At 43.4% G+C, this 27,921-nt stretch overlaps 5 protein-coding genes across 8 annotated transcripts; 3 read left to right on the top strand and 2 right to left on the bottom strand.

The window, feature by feature from the left end:
* Positions 1 to 1,201: 1,201 nt before the first annotated feature.
* Positions 1,202 to 2,161, bottom strand: LOC101755090 (L10-interacting MYB domain-containing protein-like). The gene is made up of 3 exons (XM_004959378.1): positions 1,948 to 2,161; positions 1,856 to 1,872; positions 1,202 to 1,762 (listed from the first exon to the last, which is right to left on the bottom strand). Exons 1-3 carry the CDS (start codon positions 2,159 to 2,161, stop codon positions 1,202 to 1,204), a joined length of 792 nt encoding a protein of 263 aa, XP_004959435.1.
* A 1,765-nt stretch (positions 2,162 to 3,926) lies between these two features.
* Positions 3,927 to 4,247, top strand: LOC101754676. The gene has a single exon (XM_004959377.1). The coding sequence runs from the start codon at positions 3,927 to 3,929 to the stop codon at positions 4,245 to 4,247; it is 321 nt and encodes a 106-aa protein (XP_004959434.1).
* A 374-nt stretch (positions 4,248 to 4,621) lies between these two features.
* On the bottom strand, positions 4,622 to 8,958 carry LOC101786113 (annexin D5). Its single transcript, XM_004956690.4, has 7 exons — positions 8,701 to 8,958; positions 6,932 to 7,077; positions 6,489 to 6,707; positions 5,808 to 6,023; positions 5,629 to 5,718; positions 4,975 to 5,178; positions 4,622 to 4,892 (listed from the first exon to the last, which is right to left on the bottom strand). Exons 1-6 carry the CDS (start codon positions 8,774 to 8,776, stop codon positions 4,975 to 4,977), a joined length of 951 nt encoding a protein of 316 aa, XP_004956747.1. The 5' UTR covers positions 8,777 to 8,958; the 3' UTR covers positions 4,622 to 4,892.
* Positions 8,959 to 16,232: 7,274 nt separating this feature from the next.
* LOC101785709 (monoacylglycerol lipase) lies at positions 16,233 to 20,576 on the top strand. Its single transcript, XM_004956689.2, has 7 exons — positions 16,233 to 16,965; positions 17,905 to 17,943; positions 18,017 to 18,087; positions 18,622 to 18,686; positions 18,786 to 18,878; positions 18,990 to 19,082; positions 19,891 to 20,576. Exons 1-7 carry the CDS (start codon positions 16,511 to 16,513, stop codon positions 20,308 to 20,310), a joined length of 1,236 nt encoding a protein of 411 aa, XP_004956746.1. The 5' UTR covers positions 16,233 to 16,510; the 3' UTR covers positions 20,311 to 20,576.
* A 141-nt stretch (positions 20,577 to 20,717) lies between these two features.
* Positions 20,718 to 27,619, top strand: LOC101785307 (type IV inositol polyphosphate 5-phosphatase 9). 4 transcript variants are annotated; one of them, XM_004956688.4, is made up of 8 exons: positions 20,718 to 24,832; positions 24,929 to 25,074; positions 25,168 to 25,275; positions 25,368 to 25,686; positions 25,766 to 25,950; positions 26,376 to 26,484; positions 26,577 to 26,728; positions 26,925 to 27,619. In XM_004956688.4, exons 1-8 carry the CDS (start codon positions 24,815 to 24,817, stop codon positions 27,079 to 27,081), a joined length of 1,194 nt encoding a protein of 397 aa, XP_004956745.1. In that variant the 5' UTR covers positions 20,718 to 24,814; the 3' UTR covers positions 27,082 to 27,619. The 4 variants fall into 4 exon arrangements, with proteins under 4 accessions (XP_004956745.1, XP_012698755.1, XP_012698753.1 ...); XM_012843301.3 differs by having other exon boundaries at positions 25,165 to 25,275; XM_012843299.3 differs by having other exon boundaries at positions 20,718 to 24,849.
* Positions 27,620 to 27,921: the final 302 nt, after the last annotated feature.

Genomic DNA, 27,921 nt, shown 5'->3' with positions numbered 1-27,921 from the left:
GACCATTGAATAACCGGGCATCTTGTAAAGGATTTGCCACTTCATTTTTAATACTTCAAATGAGCGCTCAATAACATTACGAACAGATGAGTGTATACGGTTGAACTTCTCTTTTGGAGTATTTGGTTCCATACCTCGATGCCACTCGGGTAAGTGGTACCTTTCACCCTTGTATGGAGCGAGGTACCCCGGACAATTAGGATAGCCCGTGTCTACAATATAGTACTTGCCTACACATATGTAAAATAAGATAAGTTTGTGCATACAAATATGAAAAGGAACATAAGAAAAAATCTTTACCTTGAGGAGGATGTGGGAAGACATTTACATCTGCTTCCAATGCATGGTACAATACACTAGTGTCATGCAAAGAACCCGGTTGACCTGCAGCCACATAGGTGAAGCGCATATCAAAATCACAAACGGCAAGCACATTTTGAGTTGCAATTCCAGTCTTACCAATATATCTCACTTGTTCTTCAGGTGATAAGTACACACGAATATGGGTTCCATCAAGTGCACCAATGCAATTCTTAAAGTATGGATATGCTCTCTTGTCATTCCTAATCCTCTTGTGTACATTGCGAAAATTAGGATCTATTGGTCTCAAGAAATCTTGTGCCATGGCAACCACACAATCTAGAACTTCATGAAATTTTCTACTAATGGTTTCACCTGAGTGTTTCAACTTATTTTGTACTCTTCTATTTGACTCACACCCACCACATGTGAATAGGAAAATGGCCAACATTTCATAAGTATTCACGTGCTTCGATGGTTTTAATCCGTACCTCTCAACCAACACATCATGAAGATCCTGAAAAATAACCTCATTCATCCAAAGCATTCGAAGGCACTCCCATGGAGTGTTTACCGTCTCCATCAGCCATCCCATTCCACTTTGTTGTGAAAACATAAACCTTGGCGGTGCCTTATCCATATATGAGTCATGATAACTTTGTGCTAGCTTACCACAGCTCTCAACCATATTAAAAAAAATTCACCATCAGACTCACTAGATTCATCAGACTCACTAGATTCATCAGACTCACTTGAAGACATCTGTGAACATTGACATAAACGAAATGTAAGATACAACTGCCATACATAAATAAAATGCAATAAAATAAAATGTACCACACATGCGACAAAAATAAAATAGTAGCATACACAAATGACACCACTCTCACTAAGCTAATTTCTACTTTTCATATTTATCCTTGTACTTCCTTCTAAGCCAATTGAACCTAATCTCATTAGTAGGCAAGGTCATGAACATCTCCCTTTGCTCCTTCTTCACAAACAGTTCAGACGCCATGTAATGTTCATTGCTATCATAGCCGGCCCCACAAGCAATCACAACCTCCATGACTTCATCAATAGAATATTTTCCATGTCTCTTAGAAACATATTCATTGGCTGAACTTGCCATACTTGTTAATGCTTCTTGAATTAGGAGTGCATTTCCAGACTTCGCCTTCTTACCACTTCTATCAATAGACCTTGCCAATCTTTTGCCACTCGCGGGTGGAGGAGTAATACCAATATCCTCCTCTTGTGTATCCGGAATGAATTCATCATCCTGCGGCTCACAATTGATTTCCTCATCTTGTGTCTCGTCAACATTTTCTAGTGCTTCAACATTCGCAACATAAGGAGACCAATGATCAATACCAATAGTAGTGATGTTAGAAAAACACTTGGCTAATTCATCTTCATTCTCAAGACCCTTCTTTTTGAACTTTCCACAACCCGGAATTTCCTGAAATAAGAAAAATAATAGTATTATTATAAGCATTACCAACAAAATCGACATGTGCAAAACAAATATATCATCAAAATTGAACCAACTTACAGCTCTAGCTTTTTTCCACCATTCGTCATCCATAGCTATAGTCTTCTTTATAGGATCCCAACCAGTCCCTATTTGCCTCAGCATTAGTTTCTTCCATGCCTTGAAATCTTCCTTTAACTTGTCCCATTTGTTCTTGATCTGAGCCTTTGTAACCGCTATTCCAGCCCTTTCTTTGAACCCTTTCTCAACCTCAGCATACCCAAGTGCATTCAAGTGTGTGTTTGGCCGATTTCCTTTTCCAACTTGTTTGGCAAATAACATACACAACACCCGAGTGTTCTCCGAGTTCCAATCGATTTCAGGCATCTATCCAACTCACAAATGTCATATTAGAAACCATTAATCTACAACATTGGTACTGTCCAGTTTACCTAATTAGAAATCAATTTATTCCTACTAATCTCACATTACCTAATAAATCAATTTATTCCTAACAAATCAATTTATTCCAATTTACCTAATTAGAAATCAATTTATTCCTACTAATTAGAAATCATTGGTACTGCCTCTAATTCACTTAAAAATATATAAGATAGTACGACGGTCACTGAATAAATAACCATATAAGCTTTCTAAAATGCAGTCACAAGAACAGCCTGATATGAAATTGCTACCACACTACTGACAATCCACCAAGCAAAGAATGCAGGAGCCCTAATGATGACTTGTGCATTCATCTGATCTGACAGCATAGGACATGAAAATCACACTCAACTGCGGCCACATTCATCTTCTTATCTTCTTTACCAGAAAATCACACTCAGTAGCCAAAGGGAAATACCTTTGAACAGAACAGGCGCCGCGGCCGGTGGTGGGGCGCTGCGGCCGCCGGCGGGCTTCGGTGGCGGGGCGAGACGGCCGGCGTCGGGGCTTCGACGGCGGGGCACTGCGGCCGGCGGCGGGCTTCGGCGGCGGGGCGAGACGGCCGGCGGCGTGGCACTGCGGTCGGCGGCGGGGCACTGGCAGCGGGGCGACGGCCGGCGGCGGGCTTCGGCGGCGAGAGGCGGAGCGAGGCGGCCGGGCGGGGCTAGAGCGGCTGGCGGCGGGGCTCGGCTGGCCGCGGCCTGCGGCGGGGCCGGACGGCGGGTCTCTGGCCGCCGGCAGGGGCTACGGCGGCGGCGTGGCTAGGGTCGGCGCAACCCTAGCCGCCAGCGCAGGTGCAGGCGCGGCCGGGCGAGTAGTCACGCGAGAATGAAGAAGGAATAACTGAGTGCAAACTGAAAGAATGAAACGTTATCTTTGTGTAATCAGTGGTAGTTGTGGGTAATTACCCACCAACTCCACGAGGAGGTTCAAAAGAGGACATTTTGGAGCAGCAAAAGGGGTGCTCCCAAACCTCCAGCCCCAATTGCACTACAGCTCCATGAAGTTTTGGAGTTGACGTGTTTGGCTGGATTTTTTACTGGAGTCGCTGGAGTTACGGAGTGGAGCCGTGCCAAACATCCCTTAGTTGTCGAAGAGGAGACCGGAACCGGTTCACGAGCAAGGGCACAGTACCTTGCGTGCTGTTTCGAAGTCGCCAAGTCTCTGACAGACCCGACAAACGGTGGGACCCAGCTGTGTATGCTGTACGGAGTACGTACATTCCACGGTTTGTTTAATTTACTACAGTGTTAGTCTCCCAGGGTTACATGACCACCAAGGGGACATCTAATCACTCTAGCATAGCACGGTAGCACGTAATGCACTCGCACAGTCACTTTAGCTAGCTGCACAGGCTACTGTTAGAAAACTTAACTGTAACAACCTAGGACTGGTACTCTGTTCTCCGAGTATGATTAAGATTAACATATCGATGTAATGCAGACTCCTGAAGTTCTTGGTGCGAACGTTTTGGCCCTGCCTTGAGCGAGCCCTATATAATGAACATGCAGGCACCCCTAGGTAACCCGTTCCAATTATTTATTTTTTTCTACAACAAGGACAGCAAAAGGCGAGGCTGGTGCCTGGTGGTTGGAGCTTGGTCGGACAGCGAGCCGCTCTGCTCCCCGTTCAGGAGGCAAAACCTTGCGAATTGAAGTTGCAAGCGGCCGGCGATGGATCCAGCGGCGGCGACGAGTCGGCGACGACGATGGCGACGTGCGCGTGCTGCGGCATCGGGGAGGAGTGCACGGCGCGGTACGTGGCCCGGGTGGCCGCGCAGTTCAGCGGGGCGTGGGTGTGCGGCCTCTGCGCGGAGGCCATCAAGGACGAGGCCGCGCGCCGCGGCGTCGGGCTCGAGGCCGCCGCGCGCGCGCAGGCCGAGTTCGTCCTGAGCGCCGCGGCCGCAGCAAGGTCCGGACCCGCCGTGCAGGTCTCGCAGGCCCTGCTCCAGCTGCTCAAGAAGTTGCTCGCCGCGGCGCCGGGCGCCGCCGTTCGTCCGCCTGCCGCGCCGTCTGGGCACACGACGTGAACATGTAGTTCTGACTCGCGAGTTTGGACTTCGGTGGCCACACGACGTGAACATGTAGTTATGACTAGTTTAGGAGTTCGGCTCGATTTAGACCCCGAAGTCAAAAAAAAAAATCAGGCTACTGATTTAGTTGTGGCATAAGGTCGCTCGTGTAGTTGAATTGTGCACACATTCATGAGAACAGCTCCTTTCATAAGATCTTCAATGAGATGACAGTTTATCGAACAGCTGCAATGTGACTGGTTGTACGTAGTAGCACACAAGGCAGGATGCGCTAATGTCCTTCGTGAAGGAGCGTAGGAGCAAAAGTGATACGAACTAAATGGTAGCAGTGGGAACGGAATAGCCAAATGCAATCACTGAGATGAAGGGAATGGAGTGAGCACACACGAACATGACATCATATTATTGGTGTTATGGAGACACACGACAACAAGCCCACTGCATACAGCAATCGCCCTAGTGCTCCGTCCAGAATTCTCCAACATAAACCTCAGATCCGCATATATACACGAATGGTTTACACAATCATACTAGGAACGCATGTGGCAGTTAGACAAGTTCACAAGTCACGACAGATAAATGACGACATCATGCGTTTAGGGTGGATCGATGGTATATCATGTCCCATGGTCGAAACATAGCCTGATAAAAAGCAGGGGAAAACACGAGTGAATATGAGACCTATTAGGAAAAGCAATAATCAAAGTAGCTCCAGAGGACAAACCTAGTGGCCATGACCGACGAGCGAGAGAAGGAATGTCCGATAGTGTCCTGATGTTTCAGAGTTGATAGCCTCGCCTAACGGCTTCTTATACTTCTTGAAGTACTCTGCCTTGATATATTGCATGTCAATCTCAGTCCTTGTCACCACGACCCTTATAAGGGTTTTGTCATCAGTGCCTAGACCTTTCATGGCCTTCCGTAAGAGCTGTATTCATGTCATCACAAAAGATTGATCACTAGCGAGTATGAAACCAAGAAAGCAGAGGCCTTCAACTATTAATAGATGTCTTGGATGTTGAATAGAAGGGGGGGTTAACAAAGTTCATTTGAGGATGCTATCCTAATCTCTGCGTAAAAAGAAAACCAAAAACATAAAACATAATGCCACATGAACTAAGGTTAACAGCATATTCTGACAGCACTCCCATATTTAAGATACTAGGGTCTAGGCTAATAGGAGGAGGGTCATGGGCTCCAAAGATATGAGAGCAATCTAGCATGGGCTACTTTGACATTTTCAGATGGTGGCAAGCTACACATATAGTAAAATAAGAAATGAAGTATTAATTCCAGATGATACAGCAAGCTTGTTATGGTGCCTATACTTATCACAAGCTACAATATTTCTTGATTGAGGAAAGCATGAGTGCAGTACCTTAGCAAAATACTTCGCCGGACTCTCTGCGCATCTGAGGATAGTTAAAAGAGCAAATGCAAAGTTTCCAGATGTTTCACTCTTGATAACCTATCATATATATAAAAGGTCACTCTGTAATGCATTCCAAGAGAACAAAAAATGCTTATGCAAGAAGAGTACTGAACAGATGTGTTTACCTTCTCTAATTTCCGGTCATACATATGATGGTAAGCAGAAGAAACAGATGCTATGTGTGCCCAACTGCGTTCAGTGAAAATACGGATGAAAGTCTTTTCATCTGTACCCAGCCTTTTCTCACCAGCTTTGTACAAGTCTTTCGCATCGTGTGTCACTATAGTAGGATCAACCTCAGGACCTTCATAGCGTGGAATCCCCATATAGGCAAGTAAAATCTGGAACATACATTATATGATTCATTACTTCTGGCATTAAAAAACTGCAACAATTCAGACAGATCTACTACTTCATGTAAAGAATACTGATTGGAATACTGTACAGGGACTTCATGCTACATATCTCCTTGTGCATCAGGCAAAAGCTATAAAAGATTACAGAAAAGCAACCCGGACAATTTCTCATCAGTCATTGCACATTGAAGATAGGGGCAATTCCTTAAACAGCACTGAGACACAAGATGTGAGTATGTCCCACTGGCATGTGTGATCCTACCCACAATGGCAGATTACGCAGTCTTGAAGTTGTTCCAAAGAATATTATACCCGAATATACTTCTTCCTATAGCTGGGCAGTGTAAAACTAAAAGTTGAATAGAAGTAATTTCAGCATCTTTCATGTATCACGCATTAGGTGAAGAAGTAGAATAAATGCAAAGGAGAAGATCTAATAAGAACCAGGACCTTCTGGTGATCGCCGGATGTGTGGTGACCAATGTCGTGCTCAAGGTAAGTACCGAATCGTGCAAAATAAGTCTGTTTCATTATTTGCAACTGCGATGGTGTCCTGGAACATATTATCTCAGTGGCTGCTCTCAGATCCATAGTGTCACCACTTAAAGCTTCTCTCAAAACAGTTGCATCACGTCCAGCAGGATCAAGAATCCACAGCAACATAGCTTTCTGGAATCACATGAAACAAACTTGACATATTTAACACGATGATTTTGAGTAATTCAACTCAAATCAGGATTGAAGCAACACATACTAACATTTTTGATAAATTATTAAATCATTAGTTCTACTTGGTGAATATACAGTACAGTTGATTAAGCATTATTCTCCACCAAGCTTATCAATTGAATTTTTTATTTATTAAGAGAGAATTCTTCGAAAACTTTCCGTGCCTTGTGGTTTCCACTGAGTTCAGATGAAATACGCTGGGAGAGTTCCTCATGATACATAGCCCTGTATTCCTGTTGAATGAGTCCACGTTGCACTGAATCACGATGAGTAAGTATGTTTATCACGGCTGTACTGTCACAGCCAAAACCTGGAAGACCATCAACCAAGACAAAATAAAAAACAATGTTAGCATGTTAACCATTACCTCCTAAAAGTCAGATAATGAAATTCAAAATGGAAAAAAAAAGCTTTGATCATTAAGTAAAAGCATCGAATTTTGTGCAACATTCAATTACTAAACCAAGTTCAACTATTTGTGCTCACTTGCTCACAGCAGCCAAACATCATTCAAGCATATCAAGACCAACTCACTATAAGCAACAATTTTATCAATGGAAAAATAACATTTCTAAAACACTTCTATGATAGTACTTGAGAAACAATGACTTGAAAAAAAACACTTCTAAAACACTTCTATAATAATAATTTTATCAAGACCTTGTATTAATATATAGTACAAACTACACAAAGTAACAATGACATGATATTACGATTTTTAGTTGTATAAAGTTACAGTAAGTAATGGTTAACGCAGCATCTCTAAGCTGTAAAAGATCAGAAACACCAAACGGAAATGAGGGCGCGAGTAACAAGAGGGTAGATCATTTAGTTACAAGGCTTGCTCTTGATAACAAATGAGTTCCTGGAAGGCTAGAAGCAATTAACCAGATTTTTGGCTTTTCTTGGCAGTTGGTGCTTAATGCTCTTAGAATATTCTGAGGACATTGGAAATCTTAAGGGAAGAAGATACATCACAGAATAGAAATGAGCCGAACAAATAAAATAATTACTCCCTCCGTTCCAAATTACTATTCGTTTTGTCTTTTCTAGATGCATAACTTTTGCTATGTATCTAGACATAATATATATCTAGGTGCATAGCAAAAGCCATGTACCTAGAAAAGCCAAAACGAATAGTAATTTGGGACGGAGGGAGTAGATTATACATACACTAGTCTACTAGCTAGTCACGGAGTTGTTTAGTGACAAATATTGTGTATGAAACCACTCCGTACATTCCTAGAAACAAAATTCTTATATCCATGAGCCTTATAATCATGCAATTCCCTCTTGGACACCAATTTAATTATCTAGTAAATATGTGCAATCCCTTGCTGCCAAAAATTACTCAATTTGGTAGTTGACCCCAAGAACTAATTATTCAAGGATCAAACCCAGTCTTGACTACCCCTTGCGTTAAACCGCTACCCACTTGACCCCAAATTGCAGTCAGACAGAAACAAAAATGTCTTAATCGATGCAATTAGCATCATGCATCCAGGCTGACTGCTACCCTATCCGTAACCTAGCAACCTCAGTCAGTTCCCCTCTAGGAAACATCACATGGCACATATAAGCCTCTCTTAACAAGAACCCTCCCGAACCATGACGCGTTATCAAAATCCATGAGGGATTCTAACCGGCCGACCACCTCCCGACCTGCCACCTGAACCCAAACCGGCCAGCCCCCCGGAACACGAATTCGAGCTCCGTCCAGCTCCTCAACACACACACCCCAACCTCACATGCACATGAAATCGATTTAGGGCAGGCAAACAGATAATCCCGACACCACACTCTCCTGCTCATTCGGCCTCATACATATCCAACAAAAATTCGAACAGCAGCGCCGCGTCCGCGACGGTCGCGAGGAGTTCGGTGGAGATTGGGGGGCGAGAGCGCGAGGGGAAAAGGGGGTGGCGGAGCGGACCTTTGAAGGCCTTGTGGAGGTCGATGGCGTCCTGGCGCGGGTTGGGGGGCGCCGGCGGCAGGGTGAGGCTGGCCATCGCCGGCGATCGATGCGGCGTGCGTGCGCGCTCGCTCCTCGCGGGGATTCGATTCGATTCGATTTGGTCGGCTCCGGGAGGGAGATTAGCGATTTGGGATAGGTACGATTTGGTGCCGCGCTTTGCGTTAGAGGAGGAGGAGGAGGAGGATTTGGCTCTGCGGGAAGGAGCCAAAGCGTGGACCGGGTCCTGGCGGTCCTACCCCAGGGCGTTGTCGTCCTCGACGTCGCGGCTTCAACGGACGGCACGGCCCCGCGCTGGGGCCTGTGGGTTGCCGGGTGTCAGGTTGCAGACTCGGTCGGTGGACCGGGTCGATGTGCGTAGTGGTGCGCCAGAGTGCCGGGTCAGGGGAGGCAAAGGCAAACGTTGCCAAATGGATGGTATGCGTTGCCGTTTCCTATTTTCTTCGACACCAGGGGCACCTGCCCGGGCTCCGTCACCATACTTCAAAGAGGCACACGTTGCGTGCTTCTTTTGTACGTCGACCACCACCAGAGAAAAGCAAAGATAGGTAGCATATACGTGTGTGTTTTAGTCAAATCACAGAGTAAGAGAGGGCTGATCAGTGGAATTAGTTCCAGCAGCTAGGAGCTCAAATCAATCGGCCGTGGTTTCACCCCCACATTCCGATTTTTTGTTCTTTTTGGGAGTGCATGAAAAATAAACACAAACCATACTCGTGCAGTAAGGCACACGTATATGTGTTCCACGCACGCAGTCTACGGAAGTACGAATTAGTTTGAGGCACATTATAACTCAAAAGCAGAAATACAAATCAGGCTACATTAGAGCTTAGCAGAAATGACACGTGTGAGCTTGAAATTGTGATTCTATAGAACTATTCACATTTTTGCGAAAGGTCGATCCTGTCAGTTTTTTATTGACATGTGTGCCGTTTCTAAAGCATCCATGACTAAAAAAGTGCTTGCACCGTTGCATTGCAGATACAACCGCTGCAATTTTTGGTAGGTGCATGCATAGTAGCACATGGCTTTAATTTTATATTAGTGCTTGATGTTGATACGTCTCGTATCTATAAGAAAATAAGACCCAACCTAGAGGGAATTTGATGCCTTTTTTCATTAAGAAAAAACAAAAACCCAAATTTGAATTGGAAAGTAACTAAGCTTGGATGGTTGGAGTGAACTAAATCCCCTTCCACGCCAACCAGTTAAACTAGGCTCACTTTTATATATGTATACCGTCAAGTATCGGAGACGCTCACTTCGTATGTCATTTGAGTATTGTACATTTTGACCCTTGTGACCAGCTAAATTAGAGGAGAATTATCTGGTTTCCGTCTATAGCACTGGGAAGAGTCGCCACCAGCTTCTAATAATCGTGGAAGGAGCTATACCATGACCACACGATATCAGAATTCATATACACCTAGTCCACATCAGCCCCATGCAGTGCCAAAGCATGCCTATTGCTACACACTTTGGCTTCATATACCCGGTCCCAAGTGCCATAATCACCCAGCAACATTATTCCCTCGATGGCAACTCTGCAGGCTTCGTTGTTGGCTTTGACATTATTACACTGGTAGAGAATTGGCCTTTAGTCCCGATTGGTAGGATGCAAATCTTCCGAAAATCCATAAAAAAAATCCCGGGAGGCCCCTTCCCCCACACGCGCGAAATATGCGCGTGCGTGCTGCGTGGGATTCGAACCTACAACCTCCAACCTCACGCGTAGCTTCCTTGCCATCCCACCTACACAGCACATTAGTATAAAGAGGATGCAATCCTTTTGTATTAACTTGTGGGGACCCTTTTGTCTCTGTTGGAAATACCAACCGGGATAAAAGACCCCCTTTTATCCTGGTTGGTATTACAAACCGGGATAAAAAGGTTCGAGGGATTTACTCCTCTTTCAGCCACCCTGTTGGGGACCCTTTTATCCCGGTTTGAAACACTTTTATCTTGACCCTTTTATCCCGGTTGGTGTTACCAACCGGGATAAAAGGGAGTCTTTTATCCCGTTGGTGTTTCAAACTGGGATAAAAGACCTCTCAGGGTCTTTTTTTTTCCACTAGCCTTTGCAACCGGGATAAAAGGTCTCGGTTGGTAAGCCCCCATGAGTGGCCGAGCTTTAGTCCCGGTTGGTAAACCTTTTGTCCCAGGTTAATTTTAAATCGGAATAAAATGGGGCGTATCAAAGGTAGTCAGTCGTCGTCGCTATCGTCGTTAAACACTGCCCTCGTGCGGTCGTGCCTGCACAAAAATAAGATGAAACGATGTGGTGATCCAATAAAGTTGTTACTACTCGAACAGTAATCTTCGGATTCTGCTGCAATTGTTTGGTTCCTCCGTTCACTAGAGATGTTCCTTTACCTGTAACAGGCCCGTTAGGGGTGATATGACCATGCCAGAATCTATTGCCCCCATGACATTCAGTGACACACAGCTTATGTCCTCCAAGGTTTGATCCGTCCAGGTTGAGTGCTTCTGAAAAATAACTACGGCTCCCGCACTTTATGTAAGCTTTCCTGCAATAATATTATCATAAACAGAACATATATATATATATAGATAGATAGATAGATAGATAGATAGATAGATAGATAGATATAGATCAACCGCTGGGTGTTATACAGAGCAGAGGTGTTCAGCTGGGACAATCGAACAAGTGTCTAGCTCAAAACCAATTGACTGTACGGTGTTGCTTTGAATTTCTAATAAGGAGTTTAGATCAACTAACCCAATGCATGAACCATCTAAACTCGTCGGAATTATAATTCCTTCATTGTTGGAGCCAAAGTGTCGTGCAAGCATGGAACTTATCTGGATAAAAGGATCACTTTTACTGAATGACAAATTGACAATATAAATGCAAATTTAGGTGATCAAGAGCTAGTGGTCAACCATGTACAATTAAGATGATTGTTCCTCAAAAAAGAGTTGCAGAAGACGATTAATTTTACCTCATCAACATGGAGAGATGAGTCGAAGCCCTCGATGCATACTGAGGTTCCATGTTTTGCCCAAGGTGGTGATGTTTCCCTGAAAATTTGAAGACAACGGAATAACACAAGATTAGACCAACTACAAAGCTAGAAAAACACAAGATTAGACCAACTACAAAGCTAACAAACATACACTGGTGCACAGGGAGGGGGAACCTGTTGAGAGTATACTTGTCGTTGTGCAAGAAAGCGAGCTTGAGCGTGCAAGTCCTTTAGCGGATGACCAGAAATCTTGCCGCGTGCCTGCTGCAATATTGATGTGCAAAAATACTAAATGTTCTCACATAAAGAAACAGGGAGAACTAAATAAGAGCAGAACTTAACAAAGGGAAATAGATCACCAATTATATTGTCTATATTGTTAGATAGTTCTATTGCTTAAGCCTCAGTGACTACAAACAATCCAAATAGATTCTATTTTTTTTGTAGGTGGTTTTTAACTCTAGTATATATCTAGTAGGTGTCTGTTAGTTTGAGAAACCACACGATTACACGATTGTTGATGTGCCAATAATACTAACTTAATTACCTTGTGTGCAGCTTTGCGAGTTGTGAAATCAACAAGCATAAGATGTCTGAAACTACTATAGAAAACAGCAACAATTCCATCTACGCCCTCAAAGACGCTCCTCCTACAGAACCATGCATCATGCATCATCCAACAAATATATGAAACGGTGAGAGTTATAAAAAGACAAACTTTTCATCCAAGAATCATCTCGAGACACAAACTTACAGCTCCTCACAGCCGACGTTGTGGGGCATGTCCCAGCTCATAATTGTAGCTATTTCCGAAGACACCCTATCAACATTATTTCTTGGCTGCACGATCGATAGTCCAAAATTGCAGTCAATAGTTAGCATTTTGGGGGTGGGGAGATCCAGAAGATTTATGTTTAAAGTCAAATTCATGTGGTATAAGTTCTGTTTGCTGCGAAATTCATATGATCCAGTCGCAAGCGTTGAGAAGTAGTATGAAGCTGTGTATGTCTGTAGATACTACGAGTTCAAGGGTTAATTAGGATCACCTCCTTTGCTTCGCGTTCCTCGCGTGGGTAAAGATGAACAGGGTGTTCCTGGCGTGGCTGGAGAGGAAGACGCAGCCGGATCCAACTCGACGCGGCAGGTTCCAGCCCCCAGCCCGGAAAGGTCGTTGGAGGTATTGGCGGTCCACGACTCGCAGCGAATGCTCTCATCTCCTGAGTGGCAATACGGTGGACCACCTCCCCATTGCGTAACCGGAGTCTTCCCGGTTTACCTCGGAGTGGGACGTACATCGGAGGCCTCATGCTTCCGGCGACTTGAATCGGTGGCCGCCGGGAAGACGAATCGAAAGGAAGGGTGTGCAGATCGCTGCCGGCGTATGTAGGAGGCGGAACCTAGGGTTACAGTTACAGCTTTAGGTTAGCGCGGTCTTATTCAGCCGGCTTATTAGCCACCAAATAATGTTTTCCTCTCACAACAAATCAGCCGTTTCAGCTTTTCAGCAAGCTTATAAGCTGAAGCAAATAAGCATGTTGAAATCACACCTAGCTTAGGCGAGGAAACGACGGTTATGATTCGACTTACGATAGATAACTTCTGTGAGAAGCCGGTCTCCTCGCACTAGCAGAGACCTTCCCTCCAACCTTTTTTTTTCCCAATTATTTTTGAACCCGAAACTAAATAAGTTTTAATCCCGGGTTTAAATTTTGTAGTTTGTCAGAACCCTTTTAATCCCGGTTGGTGGTTCCAACCGGGATAAAAGTGAAGCTCCTCTCTCTCTCCCTTATCTGCTCCATCCTCTCCTCTCCTCTCCCTCAACTCACTCGGTGCCTCTGCTCCCTCCCTTCCTCCCCGCTCCTTCTCTCCCTCTGCTCCATCCCTCCCTCCCTACCTCCCCGGCGCGGGTGGGCGCGGGCGGAGCGGAGGTAGACGCCGGCGGGCGAGGGCTCGCTGTCGGTGTTTAGACCCGGTAGGTCAACCTACCGAGGGGGTACCCAAGGTAGTGTTTTGTGCGTGGAGCTCATTGAAGACCAGGAACTCAAAGGTGAACTTGAACACACGATTTAGACAGGTTCGGGCCTCTCACGTCGCGTAATATCCTACGTCCTGTATGTTGGTTGGATTGTATTGATTGATGATGTTTGGAGGGGATCCCTACCTTGCCTTATATAACCGGAGGTAGGGTTACAGGTCAGATGTTCACAAGAGTACTAGTCGAATTCGACTAGAGAGTCCTGCTCTAATTGCTACGAGTAGTTTCCTAATCCTCGACTAGTCCTTGCCCTCTACATAGACCACGCTGTCCTGCATCGTAGTCTTCATATTTGATACGTCTTGGTGTACAACCCCGTATTATAGGACTGTCCAAGCCTCCCGGTGGACCCATAGATGTTTGGCCGACACCCGCGGGCGGAGCGGTGCCGCCGCGGCCCATTTTTTTTATTTTTTTAACCTTTTTAGTCCTGGTTGATAATACCAACCGGGACTAAAGGGGGTCTTTAGTCCCTGGTGAATGAACCTGGGACTAAAGAGGGGGACCTTTTATTCTGAATGATTAGTCCCGGTTGGTCATTGGAGAGATACATAGCTTACCAACCGGGATTAATTGTGAGTTTTCCACCGGTGTCGAGCAATACCGCTATACAAAGCCTCCCTCCGGCCCAATATATAAATGGACGCCTGTGTATCAATATGTGGGGTTTCAAACTATACATATATAAAAGTAATTCAAAACGTACTTTATCCATTTTTTTCAGTCACGTTTGCTTGATTCTAAGTCAAATTCATCCGATTCTTAACAAGATTGTAGAACAATATAACAATAATTATACTACCAATACTATTAAAATATATTTCATGGTGAATTTAACTAAATAAATTTCCTGTTATAGGCGCTCTCTTATCCAATCGACCAAACCGCGTCTGGCAAACAATAGAGGGGCTTTTCCAGCTGCAAAGTTTAAAATTTCTAAAAAAAAAAGTTTAAGTACAAAGCCTTTTCTCAAACCTAAGTGGACCGTAGTTCTTTTGGAAAGTAGCCAAAGTGCCCGCAATTCTGAATGGTGGGTATGAAGTAGTTTTTCTTCTTTCTTAATATGTAAAAGTAGTGTTTTCTTTGAAATCACAAAGTATTCTTTTTTAAGGAAAAGTCCATTTTGACCATCGAACTATCGATCCAGTTTGGTTTTGGCCGTACAACTCCAAAACCACATATAAGGTTTGGCAAACAGCGGTTGCTGGTGCAAAGGAGCTCGTGCACCTCCATTGAGCCCAGGGGTTGCTGCTTGATGGAGCTCAAGGGCGCCACCACCACGGAGGATCACAAGAGCCCGTGGCTGAGCAACGCCCTGCCTACCCACCACTAGTGAACACCCTCTTCGGACGGTGAGTTCCTTGTCCCGTAGCTTCCGTTGCCTCTTTGGCCCGTCCCCCAACCCCACCCCCCATCTCCATGACTCCACCTCTCCATCACCATCTCCCCCACTACTTGTCCTGACCTCTGTTAGGTTCCACTCTTCTCGGCTACGAGAGGAGTAGTACTAGAGGGATGGTGCTACTCGGGTTGATGAAGGACATTGGTGCGGGCAACAGTTGGGCTTGAGTGAAGGTCGGGCCACATGCCGCAGTTGGGAGGGAGGCGCTCATCATGCGGAGCAGCTTGTGTCGGCATAGCTCAAGGGAGGCTTCGATTTGTGTCGGTGAAGGGCTGCCGACGGCCGTGGAGATGAGGTTTGGCAAGCAAGCTTCGGATGGGGAGGCTGTAGCGGACGCGTCAGCTACATTTCACCGGTTGGAGAGAGGGAAGAGGGAGGGAGATAAGGAGAGGGAGGAAGAGAGATGGAAGGGTAAGAAGATAGCGCTGACATGTGGATCCCACTATCACATATCGTCAACATCAGTGAAACCACCCATCGAAACAGTTAGATGGCTAAATGTGAATGGTTTGATAGTTGGATGGTTAAAAATTTCTGATTTTGGAGTTTCACGTTAAAACCCAACGCAATCAATAGTTTGATGGTAAAAGAATGGACTTCTCCCTCTTTTTAGATGTTTCAAATCTTGTTAGGTACACGAATTTGAATTTTAAGCATTGACGAGGTGTGAATGACTATCAAAGGAAAAACGAGATGGTCAAGCCTTAAAAGAGCATAATTGTTAGTCAAACCCTCAAGCTCGATTTATCTGGCATACACACAAATTGACACAGAGCATAAACATGCATTATTCTAAGCAGCAATAAGCTCATCACAACTAAACTATTAACTCAACTGGTTACTGATCCAAACATAATTTAAACATGAATTTATCATGTCATTAGATTATGAGATGAGAGAAGTATAAACCCGGTCCATGTCGGCCAACCGTGCATCACCAACGCGCGCCGGCTACGCTTCCGCTAGCACCGGGCCACGTGCGCACCGCAACGCCTAGAAATACGGCCCTGCACACCCAGCCCCCGTCCACCTACACACACTGACATGCCGTCACCCGCCGTTCAACTCCCGCACCCGGTCCCACGTGTCATAGCATGCATCGACACGCGCGTCCCGGCGCGGCCACCTGGGGTTAGGCCAGCGCCACGAGGAATTCCAGCTCCATTTCCGTCCCCGCTCGTGTTCTCTAATTAAACACGGGGAGAGTATAATAACGACCGCGCGAAAGATTTGATGAGAGATTTCTCCATTCCTTAACCATCATCGCAGAAGCTTCCATTCCGAGATCCCTTGCCCCCCTTCCCTTCGTTCCATTCCGCGATCCCTCCCTCCCCCGTGCTCGCCGACATGTGGGCCCCACCCGCGGCCTCGCCGGCGGCGGCGGGGGCGACCCCCTCGCTCCGGCGGCGGCCGTTGCGGGCCGCGGCGGTCCGCGTCCTCGTTACGCTGCCTGTCGCGGCGCGGGCGCACGACCAGCGGCGGCGGCAGCGGCAGCGGCTGTGCCTCGCGGTGCCACCGCCCGCGTCGGAGATGGCCTCCGCTGCTGCTGACGGGGAGGAGGAGGAGGAGGAGGAGGTGATTGTGGTGGAGAGGGAGACCGGGAGGACGAAGGCGGTGGAGATGGACGCGGCCGTGCGGCGAGAGCTGGCGATCCGGAGGCTGCGGGAGGAGGCCGAGGCGGAGGCGAACGAGGCCGGGGCGGGGACGGGGCGGAGCAGGAGGGACTTCGCCGTGTTCGAGACCGCCAGGGGCGACGCGCTCTTCACGCAGTCGTGGACTCCGGCCGCCGCCGACCGCGTCAAGTATTCACACCTCTCTACCCCCAGCCCCCACTACCCCGCAAATTTTGCTCTTGCTTTTATCATAGTATATACCGAGGCTCTGCTGACCTGTGGCGCCTCCTGTTGGAATGGATGCGACTGCGTGAATGCGATACCGTGTTGTTACTGATGGTGCGTGATGAGATGGAGCGGTTGGGTATTGAAACCTGGCATGCCGAGATAATTGTTTTGGCGGGATTGATTTGATTGGTGGTTTGGTGGTGTTGGTAGCATCGAGCAGGTGCATAATTCAAGGGCCTTTGGTTTTTTGTTGTTGTCTGCTTTAGGGGAATCACTTCGTCTTGTAGTGAACGGGTATGGAAAATATGACTTACCTTCTACTGAAGCGTATTAGCGTAAGCTTGTGTGTCCCTTTAGGAGTTTCCTTAGGGATTAGATCATGCAAAAGTGGATTACTACTTACTACAAGGAATTTTTGTTGGTTATCAAATTTTGGACTGATTAAAGTATATATTCTTATGTGAGTAGACTGGATTGTAAAGGGGGGACAACATTATTGAACCAACCTGACACCTTCCCATTAGGGGATTTGTTTGTATCTTTGTATTGGTATAAGGATGAAAATAGTCTTAGTGTCCTAGATGATTTGATTAGTATCAATTCTATTTGAATTGAAGAATTGTTGGTACCTTTTCAAGTGATGTAGATACAGTCATGCACTAGCAAACAAGACACAGATTTACAAATAGCTACGCCTATGCATGCTTTAAATATCACATCCTGCATGCTCTATATGTTCAGGAAACCTGTTGGAGGCATTATGTCTTGAACATGATGAAATAGTTATCAACTCAACACATTGGATAGTATACTAGTACCTTGAAGTCCTGGATAAATTTACTACATTTTATCCTAACAAATTAACCTCTTCTTTTACTTTTTTGCTTTCCAAATATGTAGGGGCGTTGTTGTCCTGTTGCATGGTCTAAACGAGCATAGGTACACCATATCCTATGCATATATTCAAGGATTGCTTTTCATAGTGGCTTTTGCTGACAGCAGTGATCTGCAGTGGAAGGTACAGCCATTTCGCAAAACTGTTGAATGATCAAGGGCTTAAAGTTTATGCCATGGATTGGATTGGTGAGTAACTGTCACATATTACTGCTTAAGTGTTGATTTGGTATGATCTGCTCATTGCTTTGACTCCTCTCATGAAAACCTGCTAAAGTCAATCTGAGATTTGAGACTTTAAGATCTTCAATCTAGGAACACAACTATTATCTATTATGTACTACTGCTGAAAACGATTATTAGGTCCACAATGCCACGTGTCCCCTCTCTTTAGTTTCATATATGCACATTGTGGTGGTGTGGTTCAATACAAACCTATTTTAAAATGTTTCAAACAGAATATGTATGCAGAGTTGAGTCTGATTATAGACTTCATTCTCAGTATCTGCTATTAATGCTACGTTCATGTACAGTTAAATGTTAATATGTAGAGCTCCGGAACATATCATTGATTTGATATTGCCTAACTATTGTACTCTTAACTTGTCCTTTCTCTGCTATGCTGCTCCACAGATCTGATTTTTAGTTGCATTCCTGCTCTTTTTTATACATATACATCTTGGAGTTCTCTGATTATCGTCTTGTTGTATTTTGTCTCCTAAGGACATGGTGGAAGTGATGGGGTTCATGGATATGTTTCATCGCTTGATCATGCTGTTGGTGACTTGGTACTGTTTCTTACATACAGAATAAGTGCATAGATATAAAGTATCAAGTTGTGGATTTTTTTAGTCGTAGGTTTTCCTTATCTTCTCAAAAATGTGCAGAAAGAATTTCTCGAGGATATTGTATTGGAGGAAAACCATGGTTTGCCATGCTTCTTATTTGGGCACTCCACAGGTGGAGCTATTGTTTTGAAGGTAGAAAAAAGCCTTTTGATTTTATTGGCCCTCTTCCTAGTGAGACCATAGGACCACAATATGCAGGATGCTAACTACAATTCTTTTTACTGTTTGCATGAATGTCCGAAGGCAGCTCTAGATCCTTGTGTAAAACTTCATGTAGAAGGTGTGGTCTTAACATCGCCAGCTATTCATGTTCAACCATCTCATCCAATCATCAAAGTAAGAACAATCCTTGTGTATGGCTCTCTTTTTAGTGGTTGTTTGAGGGCATAGCTGTTTGCATTCAAAAATCTACCTTTCCTGCCTTTATTCTCTGTTTAATGCCATCGAACTATGCGTGGAATACTGTCTTACACGTTTCATGTGTCCTTCACTTTAATAAAGTGATGAAAACAAAGAACCAAGCAGGCAAGCAGTAGCTCGGTTGGTTAGTGCCTCCAGTTGAGAGGACAGCCACCCGAGCTCGAACCTAGAGCTCACCAATTTGTGGTTACCTCCCTGAGAATCTGGTTTCCATGAGTTTCGTGGTCAACCAGGGTTCAGTACTCTAGCTTTAAATAGAATACGCTCAGTGGGAGTCTCTCCTCGTGGGTTGAGGGAAAAAAAATGAAATCAACAAGGGCTTTATCTGTCAATACAAGGAAGATTTTTCATTTACCTGTCTATTTATTGGTCTATCGTTACAGATATAATTTTCTTTGTAGTATTTGCCATCCATGATAATCTAGTGTGTTTGTCTAGCTCTGTTGATTGTACCTACAAGGAATTTTAGTGCGCAATGGCACATCATTTCAGTTTACTTATTGAAGTGCAAATTTTAAAATGTTCCATCTGGTCATTTCTGGTCTCAGAAAATTGCGGAGTTATGTCATTGTGCCATCAATCATAAGAATGCTAATATACACAATGATTTCTTAACTTGTGGGAGTGCCTGCATATAGTGGATTTATTCTGTGAATTGCAGTGTTCCAATGAGAATTGTCAATTTCCAGATGGTTATAATTTTTTTCTGTTTCTCAAACATCAGGTTGTTGCACCTATATTCTCCGTGCTAGCTCCAAAATATCGAGTTAGTGCTTTGCATAAGAGAGGACCTCCTGTTTCCCGTGATCCAGAGGCTCTGAAGATGAAGTATTCAGATCCCCTTGTTTATACTGGACCAATTAGAGTTAGAACTGGCAATGAAATACTCCGAATATCATCATATTTGCAAAGAAACTTGAGCAGAGTTACTGTTCCTTTTCTAGTTCTACATGGTACAGCTGACACAATAACTGATCCAAGAGCATCCCAGCGACTATACCATGCATCAATGTCAACAAATAAATCAATAAAACTATACGATGGATATTTGCATGATCTTCTTTTTGAACCGGAAAGGGATGATATCGCAAACGACATCATCAATTGGTTGAGCGCAAGACTTGATGTTCTTCAGAGAAGGTGAGGTGAATAGGCTACAAGGTGCTTCTACTTATACCAGTTTCTGGAACTGGATACGTGGTATAGAGTATAGAATATAATTGTAAAATAGGATTTGTCAGGATGTTTATCTTCTTGCCATCATGGTCTTTATCTTCTGTTGTTTGAGGATATAAAAGAGCCTACCTGAGATGCAAGTAATATTGGAGTTGTGGAACATAATGTATCTGCTGATATGCAGTTTGTTCAGTGCTGCTTTTAAAAGAAAAGTTTGGGTCTTTTTTTTATTAATTGGCCTTGGTCCTTCACTCTCTCTCCTCTTTTACTTAATCCCGATCAATTCGACAGGTAAATATTTCAGGGATTAAAATTGTAAGTGTGGAGCCAAACTGTATTGGTTGATGCGCAATTTTACAGATATGTTGCTTTTGCTTTGTGTCAGTATGCAATCACAATTGACTTTTCTTGGGTTCTGACAATAATAGGCATGTGGCATTTATTCTGTATGGAAAAAACTACAGTGAATGTTTTTCTGCTGAAGATGTTGCAAATTCAGTAACACTTAAGATTTATGGTATATTATTATAAAGTTTGGTACTGTGAATACTATATTCATAATGTTGCTTCTATGCTGTCATGCTGTTTGTTATAAAAAACTGTTCTCCTTTTCTGTATTTCTTTTCATGAAATGGACAGATTGGCATGAGTATGCCATAGCATGTTATATCTTCTAGGAAGTTTAGATGATACCTCTGTAGAATCGCCATTTCTGTGGCATAATTTGTTCATCTAGTCATGAGGTAACATTAATGCTGCATAATTTATTACTTCTCTCATTACTAGAAACAAGGCATGGAAGGTAAAACTATCCGTATAATGTGTGGAGTAGGTGTTTCTGAAACTAAGGATAAGGATGATGTAGACTTGATGTGCCATTAGAAGGTGATTTAAGACACCAATTATGTGTTTCTATTCATAAACCGTTTTTTTGTTGAACATCACGTTGTTGTTTGGTTTGGTCACATGTTGTTTTATGACTGGCTGTTTTTATTTGAAGTTGTAAGCAATTGTTCTACTGCTTAGCTGCATGCTTGTGCACATATTCAGTATACTGAACTTATCTCCTAAAGTTCTTGTTTTATGCATTTGTGCTACTGTTGTTGGAGGCAAAGGTGATGTAAAATTCAATCTTTCCTTTTGCTTTTACGCCAGCCATGCTTTTGGTTATGCTCCAATCATTCTTTTATCAGCTGCCCTGACTAAGCTATAATTGCCTCTTTTAAAATGTGTGCAAATGGTCACTTTGACATCTCATTTAAGGCAAAAGTGACATTTTTCTTAGTTTTCTGTATTTTCTGCAAGCCTGTAACATTGCTCATATAATTAGCTGCAAGCATGTAACATTGCACATAGAACGTACCTATTACAGTTTCTTTGTACTATTGCAGGTTCGGTTGATCAAAGCTTGTTCTAAAAGCAGTTATTAACCAAAAATATCTGTACAAGGTACTCATTTCGTTTTTCCCTTAGATTTTAGTATTTCACAGTGTTTGCCAATGTTCATTGATAAGTCGAAGAGCTTGGCTATTGCATTTTTCTGAGAAGGTTGAGGTTGCCTTCTCATTACCTCTTTTCATCATATACCGGTATGGTCTGGACATGCATTTGAAAAATGCCATTGTCAGTGACTGAGGTGGCTCCCACCTGTCAGTGACAACCGATGGCAAATTTCCAATTCTTGAGAATTGTAATGGCATGATTCCAACTAGCCCTTATTTAAATAACATTGTTTGCAAGATTCGCTAGAAATACTGCAGTTTTAGGTCCGTAACTAGATGAAAAAAGCGAATAGAGTGATCCAACTGCATATCAATTGTTCAGTAGTTCCTATTATCTGTTGGGGAAGATCTGTATCAACTTGCATATGTACTTCAAATTATTCATGATCAATTATTGGTCATGCACTCATTAAAATATGGAGGGTGGATATTGTATATAATCACCCTGGATATTGTCTTTTATTACATGTTTGTATGGCGCCTTTGTGGCTATTGCATTGCCACGCATGCAGAAAAACGTTGATAGAAGTATCTTGTAAAAGTAAAGTATCATGCTTAACTTCTAAAGGAGGAAATGAGGTTAGCATGCACAAATCTAAATTCTAATCCAATTGATATATTCAGAAATGAGGTTACACCAGATATTCTTTCTTGTACATAGATAACTTGATAATCATGCATCGATTGTGATACAAAACATTCTATATAAATGAACAAAATATGAACTTATTAATCATGGAAACTAATTATCGAATTCAGCACTAAATGCTTGTGAAATAATGCATATTCTGCGATGGCAGAGAAAGTGCAAAGCCATGAGTAGATATCCAAATTGTGATATTTAGTATACCGCGAGCGCCCAATTTTCACTTGAAGGTGATGGCAGTGATGGAAAGGGCCTACTGAATTGTAAATTGCTAAATTTAACGTAGTATAAGTTCACACCTAATAGTGCTAGTGATCTGATTGTTAGTTTGTATTGCATTTGGAAAAGAAACAACGCAGGATGGATTGTCATACTTTAACTGATCATGATTTCTAAGGCAGTCTCACATTTTAAGATAAACATCCACTAAAATGTAATTACGCTTTTACGTGTTACTTAAATCATGTTTTGTTCAGTTCTCTTAATAGTGATACCTATTACAATACTTAATCTTCCTGCAAGAGAGGTGAGGTTTGCATTTACTCAGCATTCATGAAACGAGTTTTGTTTTTAATAAGCAAAAAGTTTTGTACTTTGTACCTGTTAGTCTGTGACAAGTATGCAACAGTAGTACAGTACTATGGCACCATTCTTCTGTGGTGTAGGGATTAAGTTCCAGGTTTTGTCTGTGATGATCATTTGCACCAGGATCAGAAATGAGAAAACCTGGTCAGAATTTTTTTGGTAGATCATAATGATTGATTTACCAATTTCCTGCTATTAATCCACATACACTGCATTTCATTTAGAAATAGGGAATTCTGTAACTGCTGCATCATCTTGGTCCAAATTGCATCAGCTGGCACTAGCACCGTTGGAACCTGGGTGCAGACCACTAAGGCATTAATGCCCATTCAGGCTAGCAAGATCTTGCCAAGTGTGGCGTCATAGATTTCAAGTTTCCACAGCTGTGCATAGCTGCATGCCAGTGTGTAGGTATGTAGTATATCAGAGAAATGCACGGACAGAATTTCTCCTATTCTCATTCGGGACCATCCTTCCTGCCTTGGCTCCTTGTAATGCCAAAAAGGAACGATGGTGGTTTCATGAGACTGGTTACTTGTTGAATGAAGAAAAATGTGGCAAACACCAATTTGATTGTTGAGGAAAAATGAACGGTGGGTACTGGTCCTGGCTAGATGTGCATACCTGTCTCTTTTCATGTCCTCTTTTATCCTTCTTTTATTCCTGGACTGCACTATAGCTTATGGTGCCTCCAACACTCCATACCTTGAAAGCCAAATTATAGAGCTGAATGGTATGTTTGTTTTTCATCTGACATCTCTAGCAGGTGGCCCACGAATTCACCATTTTTCAATTCATTTTTTTTCGTTTCTGAGGATATAAGCACAACCATGAGCCATAATATCTTACTATTGGGGTTCAGGGAGAGGTAAGCATGTTATCACACTTGTGTTTGAAAACTGCAAATAATTAAGCGCATTAACACCCTAGCAGAATTGTTTTTGAGGTCTATAAAGCCTATGCTACCTACAATATCTATCCATGCGGTCAACCACAACGTAGAAGCTGATACAACATTGAGATCTCTGTGAATTTTCAAACAATACACATATGCAAATAGGGACAAGAGTCCAAAATTCTTGCAAAATACAAGCACAAAGTTGCATGATTGGCTTGCCAAAAACCAAGGGCAGCACAAGTGTGTAACAAACAGATAATAATAACAAACATATATTAGGTAGGCAACTTGCACAAGTGTGCCTTTGTCTCTTCCCACTCAGCCTTTATTCAACATGGGATGGTTTCTTACCCAGCCAAACCATCAAGCATGACAGTGTAGGTTGCCAATCAGAACACTCTGGATTGCATATTCACATTACTTTTTGTGCCACTTGATAAAAAAGGTATTCTCATGTGTAATGATGTTAATCTTATGTATTTGTACAACAGTGTTTGTAATAGAGCCATGGACACAGGAAATGCTGAGAATTAAACTATAGCTGCTGTCTTTGTTAGTTTGTTATGGTGTAAACTGGCAGTAAACCTTCTGGTCCATGAAAAGCCTGACATGCACTGTGCTGTGTGAATGTCTTGAAGATAATTATTGGACACAATAGAAAGCTCTGATTGCAACTCTGTCAACATCACAGCTACTGTTTCCTCCTTTCTCACCTGCCCATTTCCTTAGTTATATAACATGCAGCACTTCGCCATGTTTGGTTATTACATGCTCGTGCATGTATGCTCCTGCATGCTACTATTAGACAGGGAGGTGATCTCTTCCTTGTCTCTACTACAACATGGGAGAACACCGAAAGGTGAGACAAGTGAGCAGGCATGCACCTGTAGCTACTTGTTTCTCGTGTCTTTATAGCAGAATTGAAGCGTAATAACATCTTCTGTTCTTGTTCTAGATCATCCTGCCAAGGTTAGTAACAAGCAAGCTACTGCACCGCCAACAGCTGCATGGTCATGGATCTGCCTCTGAGGTTTCGAGCGTAGTGGATGAAAACTTGGGACAGAAACACTTGAATGGCCACAAAGATACATTTGTATACAGGTAACCTGCACTACCTCGCATTTCGGTACTTCGAGTTTGTTCCTACTTCATAGCATTTCAGTTCTGATCTTTTATTTCCTTTGGCATAAGAAGGGTGTTTGCTAGTACCTGGAACGTTGGTGGCATCGCACCATCTGATGATTTGGACTTGGAGGATTGGTTGGATACAAGGGCCAGCACCTGGGACATCTATGTTTTAGGGTAGCCTGCTCAGTTCAACCTCTCTCAACTCATCTGTTGTAAAAGTGATGTTTTGTTCCTGCTGAATAAGATTTGTTCTGGTGGTGCTTTAGGTTCCAGGAGATAGTGCCACTCAATGCGAGAAATGTGCTTGGTCCTACAAAGAACGGTATATCTGCAAAGTGGAACTCGCTAATCGGGGAGGCACTCAACAAAAAAGAAAGAAAAGAAGGGGCAAAGTTGACCCAAGAATCTACAAATAGCAGTGCACTGGAGGGCACTGTGCAGGGAGAAGGCTTCAGATGCATCAGGAGCAAGCAGATGGTTGGCATCTTTACGTCAGTATGGGTGAGAAGCAGCCTTAAGCAATTCATTCACCATCTAGATGTGTCATGCATTGGTTCAGGTATCATGGGCTGCCTAGGGAACAAGGTAAGCATAAGATGCATACAGAAGTACATATGATCCATATATGTGAATGATATGACCGTGCACGTGGCGTGGGTTGCAGGGTTCTGTTTCGATCCGATTTGTGTTGCATCAGACGAGCTTTTGCTTTGTCTGTTGTCACCTGGCCTCTGGTGGCAAAGAAGGGGATGTTCTGCTGAGGAATTTGGATGTCACGGACATACTTTCTAGGACATGGTTCCCTGGTGGTTCAACTCAGGAATTGCCAGAGAAGATCCTTGATCATGAGTAGGTGTACATCAGCTCAGCTCAATAACCTCATTTTTTCCACCAGATTTTAAGTTTTGCCAACTAGTCAACACATCAGCTCTTTAAGATTTTTACAAAAAGTCAATAACAGCCTAAGCATCTTCTAGAGTATAGATTCTATCTGGTTCTAACAATCATAAGTGATCTCTGAACGTAGGATTAGATTATGATTGTGTTCTCTATTTCTTAGTTTGATGTGACATGTTTAAATTTTGCTAAATGATGTACCTTGTCTCCTTTGTAAATGAAAACGAAAGGGGTATCCCAGCTGAGAATAAGAACCTGCTAAGGAACCAAAATGGTGTCGTCCATAATTGCATGCATCATCCAGTGCATCACTTCTTTCTGGGCAGTTTATCTGAATAATTTATTTACGACTCCTTTTTTCTTTACCATTTGTGCAGTCAAGTAGTTTTGCTCGGCGACTTGAATTATAGGATCTCCCTGGAAGAGGCCGAGACGAGGTCGCTGGTGAAAGCCAAGAACTGGGCCATCTTGTTAGAAAATGATCAGGTACTTTCTTCGCCAACGTAAGTTCAACATGTCATCTCAATCCATTTCCTGATGATATCTGAAAGCCTGGTGTTGCTCTCGTGCAATCGCAGCTACTATTTGAGTTCTCAAGGGGGCGGCATTTCGAGGGGTGGCAAGAAGGGTTGATCACGTTCTCTCCCACCTACAAGTACCACCCCAACTCTGATCAGTATTACTGGTGCTTCGATGCTGCCCGGGGAGAGAAGAAGCGTGCACCAGCATGGTGAGCTGAACAGCCCTACACATCTTTCCTTTTTGAGAATACACAAAAAGATTTGCACGTTTTTTGCATTATAAGCAATAGAAATCTCGACCAAGAGATGTGCAGCCACAAAGTCTTGTACATTGAATCCTGTAAATGACATGCGTTTGTTAAGTAGTGAATGTGACCTCAGACCGAAGTGTTTACCTCTGCGCAGGTGCGATCGCATTCTGTGGCGAGGCAAGGGACTGAAGCAAGTCCAATACGAGACCTGCAACTACAAGTTATCCGATCACCGGCCGGTGAGAGCGGTTTTCCACGCCGAGTGCGATGTATCAGAGGGTGCAGAAGTAAACGGCCAGAATCCTCACTGAACGCAGCAAGCGACTGATGTAGAGAAGCCGTGGCATTCAACCAACGAGTGCTCGCATGGACGCGAGTGTCAAATCAAGAATTGGACGGGAGATTTGACCAAGCGAGTAACCAAGAAATTTCTTCTGAGACGAATATGAAATCGTTTTTCCTCGAGAGGATGAGAATTTTCTGAACTCTGATTGGGCTGTGTGCAACTCGATTAAAGTATTATGAATGGTATTTGGGCCAGTGTAACAGGTTCAGAGAAGATGCCCTCAAAAAGCAAAAGAAAAGAAAGAACGAAAAACAGGTTCAGAGAAGAGGTGCAGATTTTTGTTTATTCTATTAGCGGTGCTATTCAAATATTCTTTTTTTTCTCTCGTTTAAAATTTGTTTATTCAGGGCTTTGGGCTTTTATTTTCCATCGTTAGCCTTTTATACTAGAAGAATATCGATGTATGTATATCATTCCTCTCTACAATTGGCATCTGTACATTACTTAAAGGCTTAGATGTTCGATTAAAAAAAAGGGTCCAATGTCAAGCTCTAGCTGTTCAACCACTAACACGTGTCAAGCTCCGGCTGGTTAGATCTACTACTTTCTGTCAATTTGGAACATGCATGATGGATACATTGCCCGGGAAATTTGAACCACAAACTTGTTAAAGTAAAAATAAAAAACAATAGAGACAAAAATCAAACAGTTGAGAAGCTATGATTTTGATACATGATTGGTCTATTGTGCGAATACCTATATCTGTGACATTTATCTGTTGGGCTGTTATTTGCTCAAACATTTTGTGTTCATATTATGCTACGTTTTGCGGCTTGATTGGTGTGAATCTTCTTCATGGTTTGTG

The sequence above is a fragment of the Setaria italica genome, chromosome II (genome assembly GCF_000263155.2).
Source record: "Setaria italica strain Yugu1 chromosome II, Setaria_italica_v2.0, whole genome shotgun sequence".
NCBI lineage: Eukaryota > Viridiplantae > Streptophyta > Magnoliopsida > Poales > Poaceae > Setaria > Setaria italica.
The sequence above is the reverse complement of the archived record's forward strand: the minus strand, read 5'-3'. Positions and strand labels throughout refer to the sequence as shown.